The 16,711-nt window shown below is 34.5% G+C and overlaps 1 protein-coding gene across 2 annotated transcripts in view; it reads left to right on the forward strand.

The window, feature by feature from the left end:
- The window catches only part of LOC138708809 (organic cation transporter protein-like), a 63,394-nt gene extending 54,138 nt beyond the window's left edge, over positions 1-9,256 (forward strand). For both annotated transcript variants that reach the window (XM_069839000.1, XM_069839001.1), the window contains exons 8-11: positions 1,336-1,461; positions 4,220-4,410; positions 6,154-6,290; positions 7,204-9,256. In XM_069839000.1, coding sequence (XP_069695101.1) covers positions 1,336-1,461; positions 4,220-4,410; positions 6,154-6,290; positions 7,204-7,273 — 524 coding nt within the window. In that variant the 3' untranslated portion in view covers positions 7,274-9,256. The remainder of the gene's footprint in view (positions 1-1,335; positions 1,462-4,219; positions 4,411-6,153; positions 6,291-7,203) is intronic.
- Positions 9,257-16,711: the final 7,455 nt, after the last annotated feature.

Raw genomic sequence — 16,711 nt, forward strand, 5'->3', positions numbered from 1 at the left:
CCCCAAAGGTCTTTTTCCCTCCGGCCTCCCAACTAACACTCTATATGCATTTCTGGATTCGCCCATATGTGCTACATGTCCTGCCCATCTCAAACGTCTGGATTGAATGTTCCTAATTATGTCAGGTGAAGTATACAATGCGTGCAGCTCTGCGTTGTGTAACTTTCTCCATTCTCCTGTAACTTCATCCCTCTTAGCCCCAAATATTTTCCTAAGCACCTTATTCTCAAACATCCTTAATCTCTGTTCCTCTGTCAAAGTGAGAGTCCAAGTTTCACAACCATACAGAACAATCGGTAATATAACTGTTTTATAAATTCTGACTTTCAGATTTTTTGACAGCAGACTAGATGATAAAAGCTTCTCAACGGAATAATAACACGCATTTCCCATATTTATTCTGTGTTTAATTTCCTCCCGAGTGTCATTTATATTTGTTACTGTTGCTCCAAGATATTTGAATTTTTCCACCTCTTCGAAGGTTAAATCTCCAATTTTTATATTTCCATTTCGTACAATATTCTGGTCACGAGACATAATCATATACTTAGTCTTTTCGGGATTTACTTCCAAACCGATCGCTTTACTTCCTTCCAGTAAAATTCCCGTGTTTTCCCTAATCGCTTGTGGATTTTCTCCTAACATATTCACGTTATCCGCATAGACAAGAAGCTGATGTAACCCGTTCAATTCCAAACCCTGGCTGTTATCCTGAACTTTCCTAATGGCATATTCTAGAGCGAAGTTAAAAAGTAAAGGTGATAGTGCATCTCCCTGCTTTAGCCCGCAGTGAATTGGAAAAGCATCAGATAGAAACTGACCTATACGGGCTCTGCTGTATGTTTCACTGAGACACATTTTAATTAATCGAACTAGTTTCCTGGGAATACCAAATTCAATAAGAATATTATATAAAATTCCTCTTAACCGAGTCATATGCCTTTTTGAAATCTATGAATAACTGATGTACTGTACCCTTATACTCCCATTTTTTCTCCATTATCTGTCGAATACAAAAAATCTGATCAATAGTCGATCTATTACGCCTAAAACCGCACTGATGATCCCCAATAATTTCATCTACGTACGGAGCTAATTTTCTCAAAAGAATATTGGACAAAATTTTGTACGACGTCAACAAAAGTGATATTCCTCGAAAGTTACCACAGTTGGTTTACTATGGCTGTTTTATGAAAACCACTGAAAAATTCCACTCCTATAACATAGGACTAATACGCTCACTGAATGCTTAATATCTCAAATTTGCATTTTTAGGACTATGGTTCTTTCTTAAAAAAAAATTCAATCGAACGATAATATTAACGTTGTTTTCAGGTATGATCGGAGTGCCAGGCACCATGGCCTGCATTTACGTGGTGAAGTTCGGAAGGAGGAAGTGCATCTGCAGCTCCCAGATTGTCACAGGCGTTGCCTGTCTGCTGCTCATTGTCATACCTAAAGGTAAACATCACTTCTCTAGCATCCTATGAAGTAAGTTTCAGGTATAAGTTCAGACTACTTAGTTGGTGATTCAGGATGGCTTTTAACCAGGCGATATTATCTGATTAAAATCTCGCGAATCTGAACGATATAATATGGCATATTTACCGTCTGTAGTCCTACAAAGTATTCTAGGAACCTTACCCACTCTACTGTACTGTTGCTATGAGTGAAACACAGTATTGCTATTGGTAAAAATAGCCTATCTTCAAGTAGTCATAAACGTAATACTATTTATCACAGTTCTGTCTTTTTTTAGTGATGTTTGTATACGCATTAAGATTTAAAATAAAGAACAGTTACTCTAGAGTAAATCTTTCCCTTAAAATATTTTTAAAATTGAAACATATTTTTTTTTATAAATTTAATACACGCCTGTGATTAGGTGCACTCTATTCACTTATAGCTAGACATCGGATTTTTAGGCACTAAAAATTGCAGTTTTAGGCGCCTAAAATAAGCTCAAAATTTGTAAAATTAGGCTCTATTTTTAATGAAAATAGGCATTTTAGGCACATCAAGGTATCATACTTATTTCTTTCACTGAAATTTTTAGTTATACACTAAAATACGCACAAAAAAGTATGTTTAAACATTAAAAAAGAATACTATATTATATTTATAAACAGAGCTGCACAAATTTAATATATTGAAACTAATGAAATAATGATTATTGATATCAAGATTGCTCATTTTAAGTTATTGAAATTCAGTTCCAGTTCGGAATTTAAAAGGTTAAAGTGTAGTGGTCTTAAAAAGAATTATACCTCAGGATAGCTCAGTCAATGTATAAATATTATAGGTCTACTCATTAAAATTAATAGAATTTATATATTTCAACTATTGTTACATACCTGTTTGCTACAAATCTTGCAGAATATTATTTTTCCATCATAAGTGAATTCTGATTATTCTGTTAGCCATTGCCGGATCAATGTAGATTTTGCACTTATATTTTTCGGCATTATCGCGTTAAACTTCACAGGAAAACGTCCTACCGCTCAAAACTTCTCAACACAAATAAGGTGAGGGAAAGAGCAACTGTTAACGAGCATTCAAATGAACCGTTGTTATTGAGATTCAATTGGACAAAAATACAAAGTTCCACTTATTGTTGCATTTCCTGGTAGTGTTAACACTAGGAGGGCCATTCTTTTAAATATTTTGTAACGGTTTACCCTACTAATTCGCAGTTTTACGACTTTTCATAAATATTTCAAAAACACTCTTTCTCCAAAAATTGTGATTTTATGACACTCTGAAGGGCAGTACAGCTAATCGGTTTCAGACCGAAAACAGTCATTTTTATAGTATAGTATATCTCTGAATCGGTAGCAGCACATGTTGTGATTGTTGCCTGCTTCAAAACTAAGGTTGGTTCTTTGTCGGCATTTATGCCTCCAAACATGTTAAATTCGGTGAAATCTATTGCGAGTGTCGTGAGATTCAAAACATTTTGTTTCCTTTATCAATGGTTTCATGGCCGGTGTGAAGCAAACTTTCCACTTTTTAAATGCCTTAAATTTCGCAGTGAATGCATGTATAAATTATAAAAAGTAAGAGTAAAATGCGAAACTTTACAGTGAGTTAGGCATTTTTAGGCGAATATTAACAAATTAGGCTCTAATAACCGTTTTAGGGCATTTTAGGGCAGTATAAAACTCTTTGAATACCTTTCAATTTCCATGAAACACAAATATTAATAATTATTTTTACTTTTCTCCTAAAGAAACAAAATAGGCATTTGCCCTAGAATCCGATGTCTGCTTATAGCACACATTGAATTGAAATTTTGGCCATTTACTGCTCATAGTTACTATAACACACCCTACGAAAATTATTAACCTATCTCTAATATTATGATTATACTACAGTCCAGTATATACAGTCACGAAGCTCAATACGTAGTAAATATGCATCCATAGATAGTTGCCAACCACTAGGATCGCTAATATCGCCTCATTACAGACAATGCGAAATAGTACCGGCACAGTCTATTGTTCCTAGCACCCTCACAACTCAAGCTTTGTGACTGTATATACTAGACTGTGATTATACCAATCTTCACCGTCAAAAACATTCGAACTATTACTATGGATAGGCATATGTCGACAATGGGATTCAAACATTATAATTGATATGAAAAGAAACTTTGCCCATAGCTAACATTTTCGTATCAGTAGCAAAAAAGTAGAGAACTAAAACTATTTGTGGACAAAATGTCGGCTAATCTAAAGAAATGAGGGAATATTATGGTGCTATTAATTAATATCAAACAAATATGTTTAAAAATTATATTCATGACTTGTATTTTATCTTGTAGAACGGATTAATACAGGCATATTCTTTACAAGATTTTTTTACTTGTAACTTGTAAATTATTGTCGCATACTTTTGTGAAATAAACACCAGGCATTACTTCTACAATCGAAAAATCCAGACTTTTTAATTGAAGGTGTTGCTAATAATGTCGTGGATTATTCGCCAAAGCAAAAAAATAGAGTAGGCCCAATGTATTAGTGGTTGAGATTTGTATTTCTGTGCAGTACGTATAATGAGAAAAGAAGTGTGAAACGGTGTCGATTAATGACAGTTATTGCTTTAAATGTTTTTGCCACATTAATCATTGAATAAGAACAATATCAAAGCATGGACGCATTTCAATTTTTTTTCTGTAACAGCAGAAATCTGTAGGTATTTTTCTTTCTTGGCTGTGCAGGAATGTTCCCAGGAGACTGGCCGCGCGTGTTACTGTCGGCCACGACGCTCACCGGCATGTGTCTGTCATTCCCTGCCCTCTATGTGTTCTCCGGCGAATTATTTCCAACTGTGGTTCGCAACGTGGGGCTCGGATCCGCCTCCATGTTCAGTCGCCTGGGTTCAGTGTTCGCTCCATTTGTCAAGTCTTTGGTAAGTTACTGTGAGGGATCAGGGAGGTCGTGACTGCTGGATGTAGAATTTTATTAGGCTGATTCTGAGAGCAACTATTTCCATGCAATTTAATTGCTAAAATTGGAACATATTTATTAATATTAATGTTTTTATGACACACTGCATGTTGAATATTTCAATAGATAGTGTTAAAATATCATACTTCCATTCTTCATTTACGTTTACAAAATCTGAGGATGATTAAAAAATTAATTTTTATTGTGTTACTGAATTTCAAGAATTTTGGAGAATTTATATAGCAATTAACAGACTCAAAATATTAAGGTATTTTTACTCTCACATTAAACGAAATTTTAAGGGAAAGGATTGCGTTGTTTCAAAATTATAATAATTTAATTTTCCCGGGAAATTCACGTTTCAACAGAAAAGAAGTTTTCGACATGCTGTATCTATACTGGGTGTTCATTTCAAAGTGTGTCATGACATCACTGTTGATGAGTCACCGATTTGAAGCGAGTTTCAGCTTTTATGTCAGAGAAGTTGCCTATTAATCAAGGCGTTCAATCTGAACTTGAGAACGTGTGCGGTATAACTTGAACGTCGTAGCAACAGATGGCGGTCTGTACGGTCTGTGTGCTACCATAACCTCTTTCGAACTGTGTTTTGCGCGGGCAAGTCGTACGCAGGGTATTCGTTATCATCGGTTGCGTACCACAACGTTCCACAACACAAATCAAATGCTCCTTGTCCATGTTGACCTTCGAAATTAATGTCAACAAATATGTAAGTAATCGCCTTAACCCTGTCCCCATATCACGACAGTAAGAAAAAACTCACCTCAGTACGTTTCGAAACAGTTCACATTCCTGCCACTACCGGCGTTACCATACGTATCGATAAATACTCTTCAGAATGAACGCCGTACTCGTAGGCAACTTCTCTGGCACAAAGGTAATACACTTCTGCGGAAGTGTAGGAAGATTGGATTTTTTTCATGTTGGTATTCAGACCTAGGACTCCTTTCAAGTAGGAATGACGCATTGAAAACATAGTCTTCTTTTTTCTCTAACTATATGACCTCTTTCAGGAGTCCAATTTATTTCTGTTTTCTAAACTAACGTTAGACAACTAGCCTACACAATTCCAAACTTTCTGAATATGTGGTTAGCACAACGAAGGATCATCGCCGAGACAACATAGCAACAAAAAGTATAAATTTACCGAAATATATTTCCCGTCTCATTTGTCAGTTTATTCTACGTAATATAAAAACTACGAACAAAATCATGTGATGATTCTTCAAGTTGAGAACCGTTCCGAGTTTTTTATTTGAGACAATAAAACTGTTAATTTTTTTTTATAAAAGTAATCATATTTTATATGCATCATTATGCAGTGAAATGACTCGTAGATGAAAATTTACGAAGAATTGCTGTACACAGACAAATAGGAAGCACAAAACCACTTTTTTATATAATGGATGTTAAGAATGTATATTTCCGTGAAAATTTGGAAATCTTAAAAATCTATTTACGCTAAGTATGTGAAGTTGTCCATTTGCTCTAGTGTCTCACAAGTTTGCCTTCTTTATTTTTCTTCCTATGATCATGGTCTTAGTCTTGTTTGAATTTATCTTTATTCCATACTGCTCACAGCTGGCACTTAACTCCAGTAGCATGATATAGCGTCATTAAATAACCAACTAAAGAAACTAAAATCTTGGTTTTCAAAAATGATACCGAAGACTCGTTTGTTTCTCAGGATGCTTTTGGACATTTCTGGCCGCCTCTGATCTTCGGTTGTGCATCCTTAATTGGAGCCATTGTTGTCGCATTCCTTCCGGAAACAAGAAACTGCAGACTTCCGGATACATTGGAAGATGGCGAGAAATTTACACAGTAAGTGTGAATAGTTAAATAAACAATATATATTTTGTGTTCAATTATGAACCTGTAGATTATTTTAGTCATTTATGAGATTCCAGCTGCAACAAATATTTATACGACGTACAAAGTAAAGTATGCAGAGTTTGCATATAATATGTTGTTCCATAACTTCTGTGTGTGGAACAAAATCGATTTAATAAGAAAAAAACTCTTTCAGTCTTCTGTCTCGTACACTGGCTGCAAAAGGAATGCCGATACGAAATTATATCGTTTTTCGAGGACTTTAGCAAACATGGCGAGGTGGAAAGCTACAGTATTTTCCCGAGATTAGTTTTTTAAAAACATGTAAATACGACTTTTATAACATGTTAACGTTATTATTTAATATTAATTGATTTTAAATTATTCATACGCTTTTATTTTACAATATTAATAACAATACTACACGAAAATAGTGAAACTGTAGTTTATATGGTATTCCACAGCCTTCCTTATTATCTATGGATGCTGTCATTGTTACAATCGATATATGCGGCCAGTTACGTTTCATATTGTATTAACAAAAACATGTATCAATTTTATTATAAATATAAAGTTTTATTATAAATACAGATAGCCTACAGAACTGAAAACTGAATCTAATTGAAACATTTAACTACACATTTCTCCTTAGAGTTTATATGCAATGTCTTCTGTGTACCTCTATTTCTAATGTTCTTTAAGCGAGGTCCTCGCAACACAATAATATTTCAAATCGATAATAATTTCGATTGACCAGTGTACGTATTTATTGTATTAAGTGCCAAAGAAAGGAATTTATGTGGCTCAACGTTGTCGGTGTCCAAGAGTTTAGACTTGTGTTCATAATCTTTAGTTCAATATTCTGACACGGTATATTTTTAAACATATCAAAATTGTCTTGCAGGAAGTGCACCAAAGAGCTGGAAAATGGGAACTACATCCAGGTGTCGCAACAACCAGCCTATAAAGACTGATCAATGTTTTCTCCTTTCTTATATAATTATAAAAACGGTAATATTTTAAAGAAAATTTCGATTGTTGTTGTAGTAACAGTAAGTATGTTGTTAACGTGGTTCTTTTCTCTTTGACTTACGCTCTCCTACTTCTTTCTCTTCTGCTTCTGTAATCAGACAATTTTCGTAGGCAAATTAAAAGCGAATTATTAAAAAAACATTATGAAATCATACACTGTATTTAGTCATATTTGAGATAACGTGTAATGAATATGTCTTCAGAATGGTTTTAATAACTAATTTAATCATATGAAAGACGATCGTTGGCTGTCGAAATGGCAGAAGAAATCAACTTTCTTTTTATTTCATGGATCTACCTGCGATATTGTCAATAGCATAAGAACCAGTGGCGTAGCGTGAAATTTTGAGTAGGGGAAGCTAACTCAAGTTGTCTTTCATGCAATATGAGAAAACGTATTACAAAAATACAGTCTTAAAATAAATACAGTAGTAGTCAATTTCAAGTCAGCAGTCGAAGATTGGTTGGAACATCGTAAGTAACACCAATAAGGCATGACCTCAAATGATACGTAGTAAAATATGATTTCACGGTTTACACATATCTCTAACAAATAGACACGTATACGTATAACATTAGCTCACTCCCTGTCATACTTAGAGAAATCACAATATTAGTATCATTACGTAAGTATGCGTCTGTCTTTTGGTTGTGTCCATTCACAGCAAGGGAGTCGGTCATTTGTTTTTTAAATCACACTTTTGTTCGTAAGTCAGTTTTGATAATACAATTGTCCTAAAAAATTCAAGTAAATTAGTGTCAGGAACTGTTATTTCGCTCATTATTTATTATATCAGCCACAATGCACACTAACACTTCAACTGAGCACAACTGACGGAAAGGGATAACTCGGAAACTACTTATTTTAAATGTTAAAGCTAGCTTCTTTGCGAGCCTTGCGACTAGAGTAGCTTAGGAAGGGATGGAAAATCTGCGGGGTGGATTACACAGAAGAAACCGGTCTGCTTGGAAGCTGGTGTGTGCAGACTTCTTGTTTACTGCTGCATCACAAATCATCCTGAGCTGCCGCATCAAAATATTTAATGCGTAAATATAAATTCTATTAAAATTAATAAATAATTTTCTTCATAAACTGCGGGTTTATTATGAAATTATTATTAACTGGGGAAGCTAAGCTTTTTAGCTTACATTGACGCTACGCCACTGGTAATCAGACAATTTTCGTAGGCAAATTAAAAGCGAATTATTAATAACAAAAAAAAAAAAAACATTATGAAATCATACACTGTATTTAGTCATATTTGAGATAACGTGTAATGAATATGTCTTCAGAATGGTTTTAATAACTAATTTAATCATGTGAAAGACGATTGTTGGCTGTCGAAATGGCAGAAGAAGTCAACTTTCTTTTTATTTCATGGATCTACCTGCGATATTGTCAATAGCATAAGAACAGGAAATATTGACATAGCATGTAGGCCACCATATTGTTAAAATTTTTTTCCACGTTTTTAGATTTAACGTCTGGAACTCATTTGATAGTGTGCGACATCGCTCTAAAGAATTTTGTAAAAAATATTTCATAATATATAAGATAGTCCGTTAATTTCTCGTGCCTCAGTGTTATATCTATTCAGTAAAAATTCTTGTTTTACCCTGAAACTATTACACTTTCCTTCCCCCCTCCATTTTACTTTTGCATGCAATAGATTACACAGTAATGCTCGTGCTGGAATGGTACATACGTATGGCAGCAGACAGTCATGTGACCAGCAAACATCTGACCATGAAGAAAAGTGTCCACATGTTTTTAGTGACACGTTGACATATTATGATAATAAAAAAAAGAGAATTAAAAAATTCTTATGTTTTATAAATAACGATTTATTCATATCATATGTTTTTTAACTGAATTATGTAACAGTAATTCTATTCCATAGAGATAAATTGAACAAAATAATTAATTATCGTTTTCTTTCATTAGACATTAACTCTTTTCAGTTTTATTGCAAATGAATAACTGTCTTGTATTATTGAACTTTTAAATTATTGTATAATTGAAGGGTTCAGAACCATAGTGGGCTAAGCGCCATTTACTAAAACCGTAGAAAACAAGGGTTAAAATGAAGTTATTATGATAATTCAATGGAAACATATAGCAAGTAATATAAAGTATACACATTAAAACTAAATGATATGTCAATCTTCATTAAACTGCGGTATTCACTTAACTTTAACCCTTGCTTTCTCCGTTTTTAATAAATGGTGCTTGGCCCACTATGGCTCTGAACCCTTCAATTGTGTCACACGATCATCAATTTTCACTGTCAGTGATGTGTACGAAAATATTGTTTCCTCATAATTTGTTCTTATAGGTTTTTTTCCCCAATTTTGTTAGAACATGAAATGCAAAATTTAATTCAATTCCACTTTCCCAGTTAATAGGACGGATCGTTACGATACTGTATATTATGTAAGAATACATTGAAATCTTTCCTGCTGTTATAATTGTCCTAACAAAAATTAGTCGTGAATCACAGTGTGTGTCTTGATTACGTCTAATAAAGTTGAGTTGAAACAATCTTACAAACATAATACCCACACATATTCTCTGTTCATACTTTTTATTTGTATATGTTTTAACACTGAATCAATATAAATACACATAAAACTGAATTTAGCACTTGAAGATTGTGAGCCCATTTTTATGAAAAGACTTGGCTAGTTTTTTAATCCACTGGTCTACGAACTGAGCGAGTTTTCAGGTGACATGCAAAATAACACAAACTTTTAGACAAGGATTTGGAAAAAAAATAAAAAAATAAAAAACCTTAAAATAAAATTATAATGGTCTCAAACATAATCAGATATATTTTATTTATTTATTTATTTATTTATTTATTTATTTATTTATTTATTTATTTATTTATTTATTTATTTATTTGCTTACTGGATTGATTGATTGATTGATTGATTGATTGATTGATTGATTGATTGATTGATTGATTCATTCATTCATTCATTCATTCATTCATTCATTCATTGAATTATTAGATACTTAGTTACTTATTCATTATGTTGAAGTTAAGGCCATCAGGCCTTCTCTTCCACACCACCAGAAATGCAATAGGCCTATAACTACAAGAACTATGTATACCTATAGATCATAAAAATTGAGGCATTGACATGGGAAAGGTCGTAACTGCCAAAAATTCGAATTTTTAGGTTTTTCATTGAGAAGGTAGTAAATGGCCATGCCAATGGCACAGAGAAGGTAGTATGTCCGTATGTAATGAAACGAAGTTGGAAACGTAGTCACTAGATGTTGTAAGTTGTATGTGCACAGCTGTTGGCGCGGAGAAGGTAGTAACTCCTTTTACAACATCAGAGTGTGTCTAGACAAATATGGGCTGATAACTGTGCAGGGCAGAATAAGAATCGGATGATCCTGATTTACATTATTGCCAAGAAACATTTTGATTCAGTGGGCTTGAAATTCCTGGTTTCAGAACATTCCTACATGCCATGTGATAGGGAATTTGGCATCATAGAGAAAAGAAAAAAAATGCAAGACCATGGTTCCAGAAGAGATAAGGCCTAATAATGTAATAATGATGAAGGATGAGGATTTCTTCGACTTTTCTGCAGAATGTGACAAGTTTTTTAATACAACTCCTATCAAAATGAGCACCCTCAACTGGATTAGACTCTCAAGAGCTGATTTTCCTCTAATAAAAACAAGACAGTCATTTAATGACCTTGAAATGTGGACAGATCACAGGATTTTTAAGAAAGGACAGTCATTAACGTCAATCACTAACTTTCAGTGCTTGCAACGCCTTGAAAGAAGACCAGTCGTCCCTGATGCCAAAAAGAGAGACTTGTTATCTATGTTAGACTTCCTCGATGAAAAGTATCATGCATTTTACCGAAAAATTTGTGCATATTGTATAAATAACGTTAATTCTCAGTTTGGCTAAGGAGTGATTTCAATGTTGTAATTTCATAAAATAGGATTTCACAGATAAATCTGTGCCAGACTTTTCAAATTTCATATGTAACACAAACATGAGTGTATGCCTTTCATTTAAAGCAGTTTCTGTAATAATGTAAGTGAGAAAGTGTTCATAAATTTGTTTTTTGCTTCCCCTGAAAAATTTTGTTTTTGTTTTTCCCATGTCAGCGCCTCAATTGTCAAATGGACTGAGCAAGTTTTGGGATCACATTCTTCAATTACAAACACCATGACCCCATTGATTCAGTGTCTTGTCTTCTTCTGTGTCTATACATTCGTGGATCTTTCTTTTGTTGCATTCAGCTTCTAATTTTAGTTTGTTCTGCTCAGCAAACAACTAATCCAGAATGCCTGCGATTTCTTTGTTGGTAAAAATTGCTTTTGCTTTTTGAGATCTCGGACTTCAACTGCGACTACAACTACAGACACTGTATTAACTGCACAGATGCTGGCAGAATACGAGATCTTCCGGTTTTGTGAATAATGAAAGCAGTGTATTCTTCTTCACTACTGTAACTGCATTGGCACTTAAAAAAAAAAAAAAAAAAAAAAAGCTTATCCTTCTGAATGCGTATTTCTGTGGGCTGTCTTATCTTCCTTACTTACTTACTTACAAATGGCTTTTAAGGAACCCGAAGGTTCATTGCCGCCCTCACATAAGCCCGCCAGCGGTCCCTATCCTGTGCAAGATTAATCCAGTCTCTATCATCATATCCCACCTCCCTCAAATCCATTTTCATATTATCCTCCCATCTACGTCTCGGCCTCCCTAAAGGTCTTTTTCCCTCCGGTCTCCCAACTAACACTCTATATGCATTTCTGGATTCGCCCATACGTGCTACATGCTCTGCCCATCTCAAACGTCTGGATTTAATGTTCCTAATTATGTCAGGTGAAGAATACAATGCGTGCAGTTCTGTGTTGTGTAACTTTCTCCATTCTCCTGTAACTTCATCCCGCTTAGCCCCAAATATTTTCCTAAGCACCTTATTCTCAAACACCCTGAACCTTATCTTATCTTATCTTCCAGCCTGCAGAATTTTTTGATCTGCTGAACATAGCTAAGTCGATTCCAGGAAAATTGGTCACGTTTCTATTGGACACACCTACTATTGGTCACCCAATTCGTCATATGCATATTTGTCACTAAGTGTTTTTGGTCACGTGCGAAATATTTGTCATATTTTTAATGTGTAATATTAAACCATGAATTTATGATTTATTAATGACAAAACTGGTCGTTTACAAGTAAGATTCTCTTCTGAATTAGGTGAAAACAGTTTGCATGAGAGTTAAATGAACATGTTTCCTGGGAGATTATGACCTATATCACGAAGATAAGTTAAAACATTCCCTTGTGTTTTATATTCTTCATAATTCTGTATAGTTCCAGCTATTCGTGAATCCAGCTGAGTATACTTCCTCTTTTTGGTAGATGTAGCTTGTAATTTTTCGATGCCCCTGTCTACTTCTGCTACTTCACGTTGCAGTTGTTCCACGAGATGATACAGAGATGGATGAGCGCTGGTTCGAGTTTTCTCATGAAATTTCAGCCAGTGTAGAGGACCAGTGTCCACCCACCATACTGATGAAATTGAACTTTGCTAGGCAGCCAAATCCGATTTCGAAATTCAGCTCTATCAACTGGGGTGGTCGGGCTGACCACACGTTTCCCCCGTAGTGGTTGGATGATCGTTCACTTCTACTGAGACATGTGCACGTGAGGCCAACAGTCGGCCTTTGCCCTTCACGCGCTGTTGCATCACATGGAATAAAGCTGAAGGCAATGATGTCAAGTTATTAATACTTTCCCTAATATTGGAAAATACGATAAATGGTTTCTTATGTCGAATAGTCTTTCTTTTTTAGTTCTTTATTTAACGACGCTGTATCAACTACTAGGTTATTTAGCGTCGATGGGATTGGTGATAGCGAGATGGTATTTGGCGAGACGAGGCTGAGGGTTCGCATAGATTATCTGGCATTCACCTTATGGTTGGGGAAAACCTCGGAAAAAAACCAACCAGATAATCAGCCCGAGCAGGTATCGAACGCGCGCCCGAACGCAACTTCAAACCGGCAGGCAAGCGCCTTAACCGAATGAGCCACACCGGTGGCTTCGAGTAGTCTCCACTAAATAATAATAATAACAATAATAATAATAATAATAATAATAATAATAATAATAATAATAATAATACGAGAGTCACTTCATAAGTCACGACAACTATGTTATATCTTCCGAATAATTGAAAATGTAGTTAGTTGCAACGTTTGAAAATTTGTACACTGTACTGAATGCCACCGCCAGATCGCGTCTGTGTGCATTGGTGGCTAGTTGACAGCACACGCAAAAGTTAGTTTGCTGTGCTCCAAGATGGATATGGAAACTTTTTCAGCAGTGGGGATGTGAGATCTTGAAACATCCTCCCTACTCGCCTGATCTAAGTCCATGAGACTTTGATCTCATTCTGCAATTGAAGAAGCCTCTGCGAGGCAAGAGGTTTGCAAACAGGGAGGACATCTTAACAGCGTTTCGACTAGAGATGGTCCACATTGACGAATCGCACACAGCCGATGGTATTCACCGCCTTCATCATCGTTGGCAAAGATGTGTGGAAGCCTTGGTGGATTATTTTGAAGGGTGTTAGCTGTAAGTAATGTACTTTGTTTCCTTTTGTGCATAATAAAACAGTGATTCTATTTACGCATCTTTCAATTTCCCTTACCCATTGTCTCCTGTATCCGGACCCAATTTGGTACTAGCATTGCAAAGCACATTCCAGTGACCTCCAGTTGCATATAGTGAATTTCTCTTCCTACAGCTTTATTGGCTGATGTAATATATGTATCTGCTGTCTCTTTTATTTACGTAGTATGTATTTGTTTTTTTTTTGTTCTTTTTTCATATTTTGTATTTACACTTGTATCTTGCATTTGTATCTGTTTTTATCTCTTTTTTTCATGTTACCTCCCATTTTATGTTCTAAGCAAATATTGGTACTGTCTATTGTAATTGGAGCTTTGCTATGTTATAGACATAAATAAATAAAAATAAATATAGTTACCATGACTTCTGAAATGACCCTCGTAATAATAATAATAATAATAATAATAATAATAATAATAATAATAATAATAATAATAATAATAAATTTATTGCTAGAACAAAGATACATATTGATTTTTTATAATAAATCTCTCAGTAGTGGCAAAAAACCGGACCGACCCTTGTAGCTGATTTCAGAGCCTTGTTCACTCCAGAGCACGATAGACTGGTAACTAAGACTTTCGTGGTTCGAATCCTGCCTGGGAAGGAAGCTTTTTTTGTTCCTTATTCAAATTTATTCCCAATGCTTTTCGATTCCTGGTAAAATTCATGTTCTGGGAATAATAAGTTAATTAAGTAGTAAAATATCGCTGCAATCGAAAAGTATTGGGAATAAATTTGAATAAGGAACAAAAGAAAGTTTCCTTCCCAGGCAGGATTCGAACCACGAAAGTCTTAGTTACCAGTCTATCGTGCTCTGGAGTGAACAAGGCTCTGAAATCAGCTACAAGGGTCGGTTCGGTTTTTTTGCCACTACTGTACATATTTGTACTCAGGGGATATTTCACAAAATTAAAAGAAAAAATCTATTTAATAACCAGCAGAATAAAAACTAAAAAAATAAAAAATGAAACACATATTACAATAATTGAAACTTTATATTTTCTCCTTAAACAATCATTTTCATTTATTATTTTTTTATTAAGGAGCATTAGGAAATTGAATTTTGCTGTTATCTTGTTATAGAGTCTTGGACCGAAGTTGCTACTGTGGCTGAAAGCTACAGTTGCAGTAAATTTAGGTTCTGTCAAGCATCTTTTGTCTGATCCTTTAGTTTTTATTTATGTGAATACAGTCTTCAGGTGTATGAATACCATTAATATTACTGTATGTCTCTTCTTCTGTTTTTCTATCAGTAGGAGTAGAGCTCGTTCGTAAGATACGTAACTGGGATCTTTGTTTAAAACATTCAAATATAACAAAAACAGAATTTTGACATTAAACACTTCTACAGTACATAGAATTGATGTCAAATTTTTGTCATAAAATTATCCGAATTTCTAACAGGAATAATTTTGCTTTTTGTGTGTGTGTGTGTGTGTGTGTGTGTTTGTGTGTGTGTGTTTTTGTGTGTGTGTGTGTTTTTTTGTGTGTGTGTGTGTTTTTGTGTGTGTGTGTGTGTGTTTTTGTGTGTGTGTGTTTTTGTGTGTGTGTGTTTTTGTGTGTGTGTGTGTGTTTTTGTGTGTGTGTGTGTGTGTTTTTGTGTGTGTGTGTGTTTTTGTGTGTGTGTGTGTTTTTGTGTGTGTTTTTGTGTGTGTGTGTTTTTGTGTGTGTGTGTTTTTGTGTGTGTGTTTTTGTGTGTGTGTTTTTGTGTGTGCGTGTTTTTGTGTGTGTGTGTGTGTTGTGTGTGTGTGTGTTTTTGTGTTTGTGCTTTTGTGTGTGTATGTTTTTGCGTGTGTGTGTTTTTGCGTGTGTGTGTTTTTGTGTGTGTGTGTGTTTTTGTGTGTGTGTGTGTTTTTGTGTGTGTGTGTTTTTGTGTGTGTGTGTGTTTTTGTGTGTGTGTTTTTGTGTGTGTGTTTTTTGTGTGTGTGTTTTTTGTGTGTGTGTGTTTTTGTGTGTGTGTTTTTTTTTGTGTGTGTGTGTTTTTGTGTGTGTGTTTTTGTATGTGTGTGTGTGTTTGTGTGTGTGTGTGTGCGTGCGTGTGTGTATTTTCGATTAGATTATATTTTAGGGTAATAATTCAATAGTGAATTATTGTTAGATTGAAGTGCGACATTTTGTTATGTAGTCAGCATGACGCTGGGACAATTTATTTCTAATAGAGTCATTATGTGAATTTACTTCATGACGACCTAAAATAAAATGGTAAATATTCACTTTCTTGAAGCCGGAATAGGCCACAAGACCAAAACCTGAAAGTAGTAGATGTAGATGGTGATGAATTACCTAAAATCATAGATCTTTGACCAATTACAATAACTGTATTACAAAAGATTGTCATATTTTTATTGAGCTGCATTCTAAGATACAATTAACATTATCTACAAAATCAAACACTTGTGAATACAGAGTTATGGAATTACAAAATTTTGAATTTAATGATACATATTTGAAGGCAAGGTGACGTTTTCCATTTTGAGGTCAACATACACATTACATATATTTTAGAATTACGATACGTTCATTTTTTTCTAACGTATTAGATTAAGGCACTATTATTTTTGTTGACAAGTATTTCAAAATCTAGATAGCTAGCAAGAAATAATAATTAAGCAAAATTTATCTGCTCTGAAATATTCACATTATTAGATCGTAAAGTTGCATATTTTAACTCAGTATTTCAAAATGTTCTTC

This window comes from Periplaneta americana, chromosome 11 (genome assembly GCF_040183065.1).
Source record: "Periplaneta americana isolate PAMFEO1 chromosome 11, P.americana_PAMFEO1_priV1, whole genome shotgun sequence".
Lineage (NCBI taxonomy): Eukaryota > Metazoa > Arthropoda > Insecta > Blattodea > Blattidae > Periplaneta > Periplaneta americana.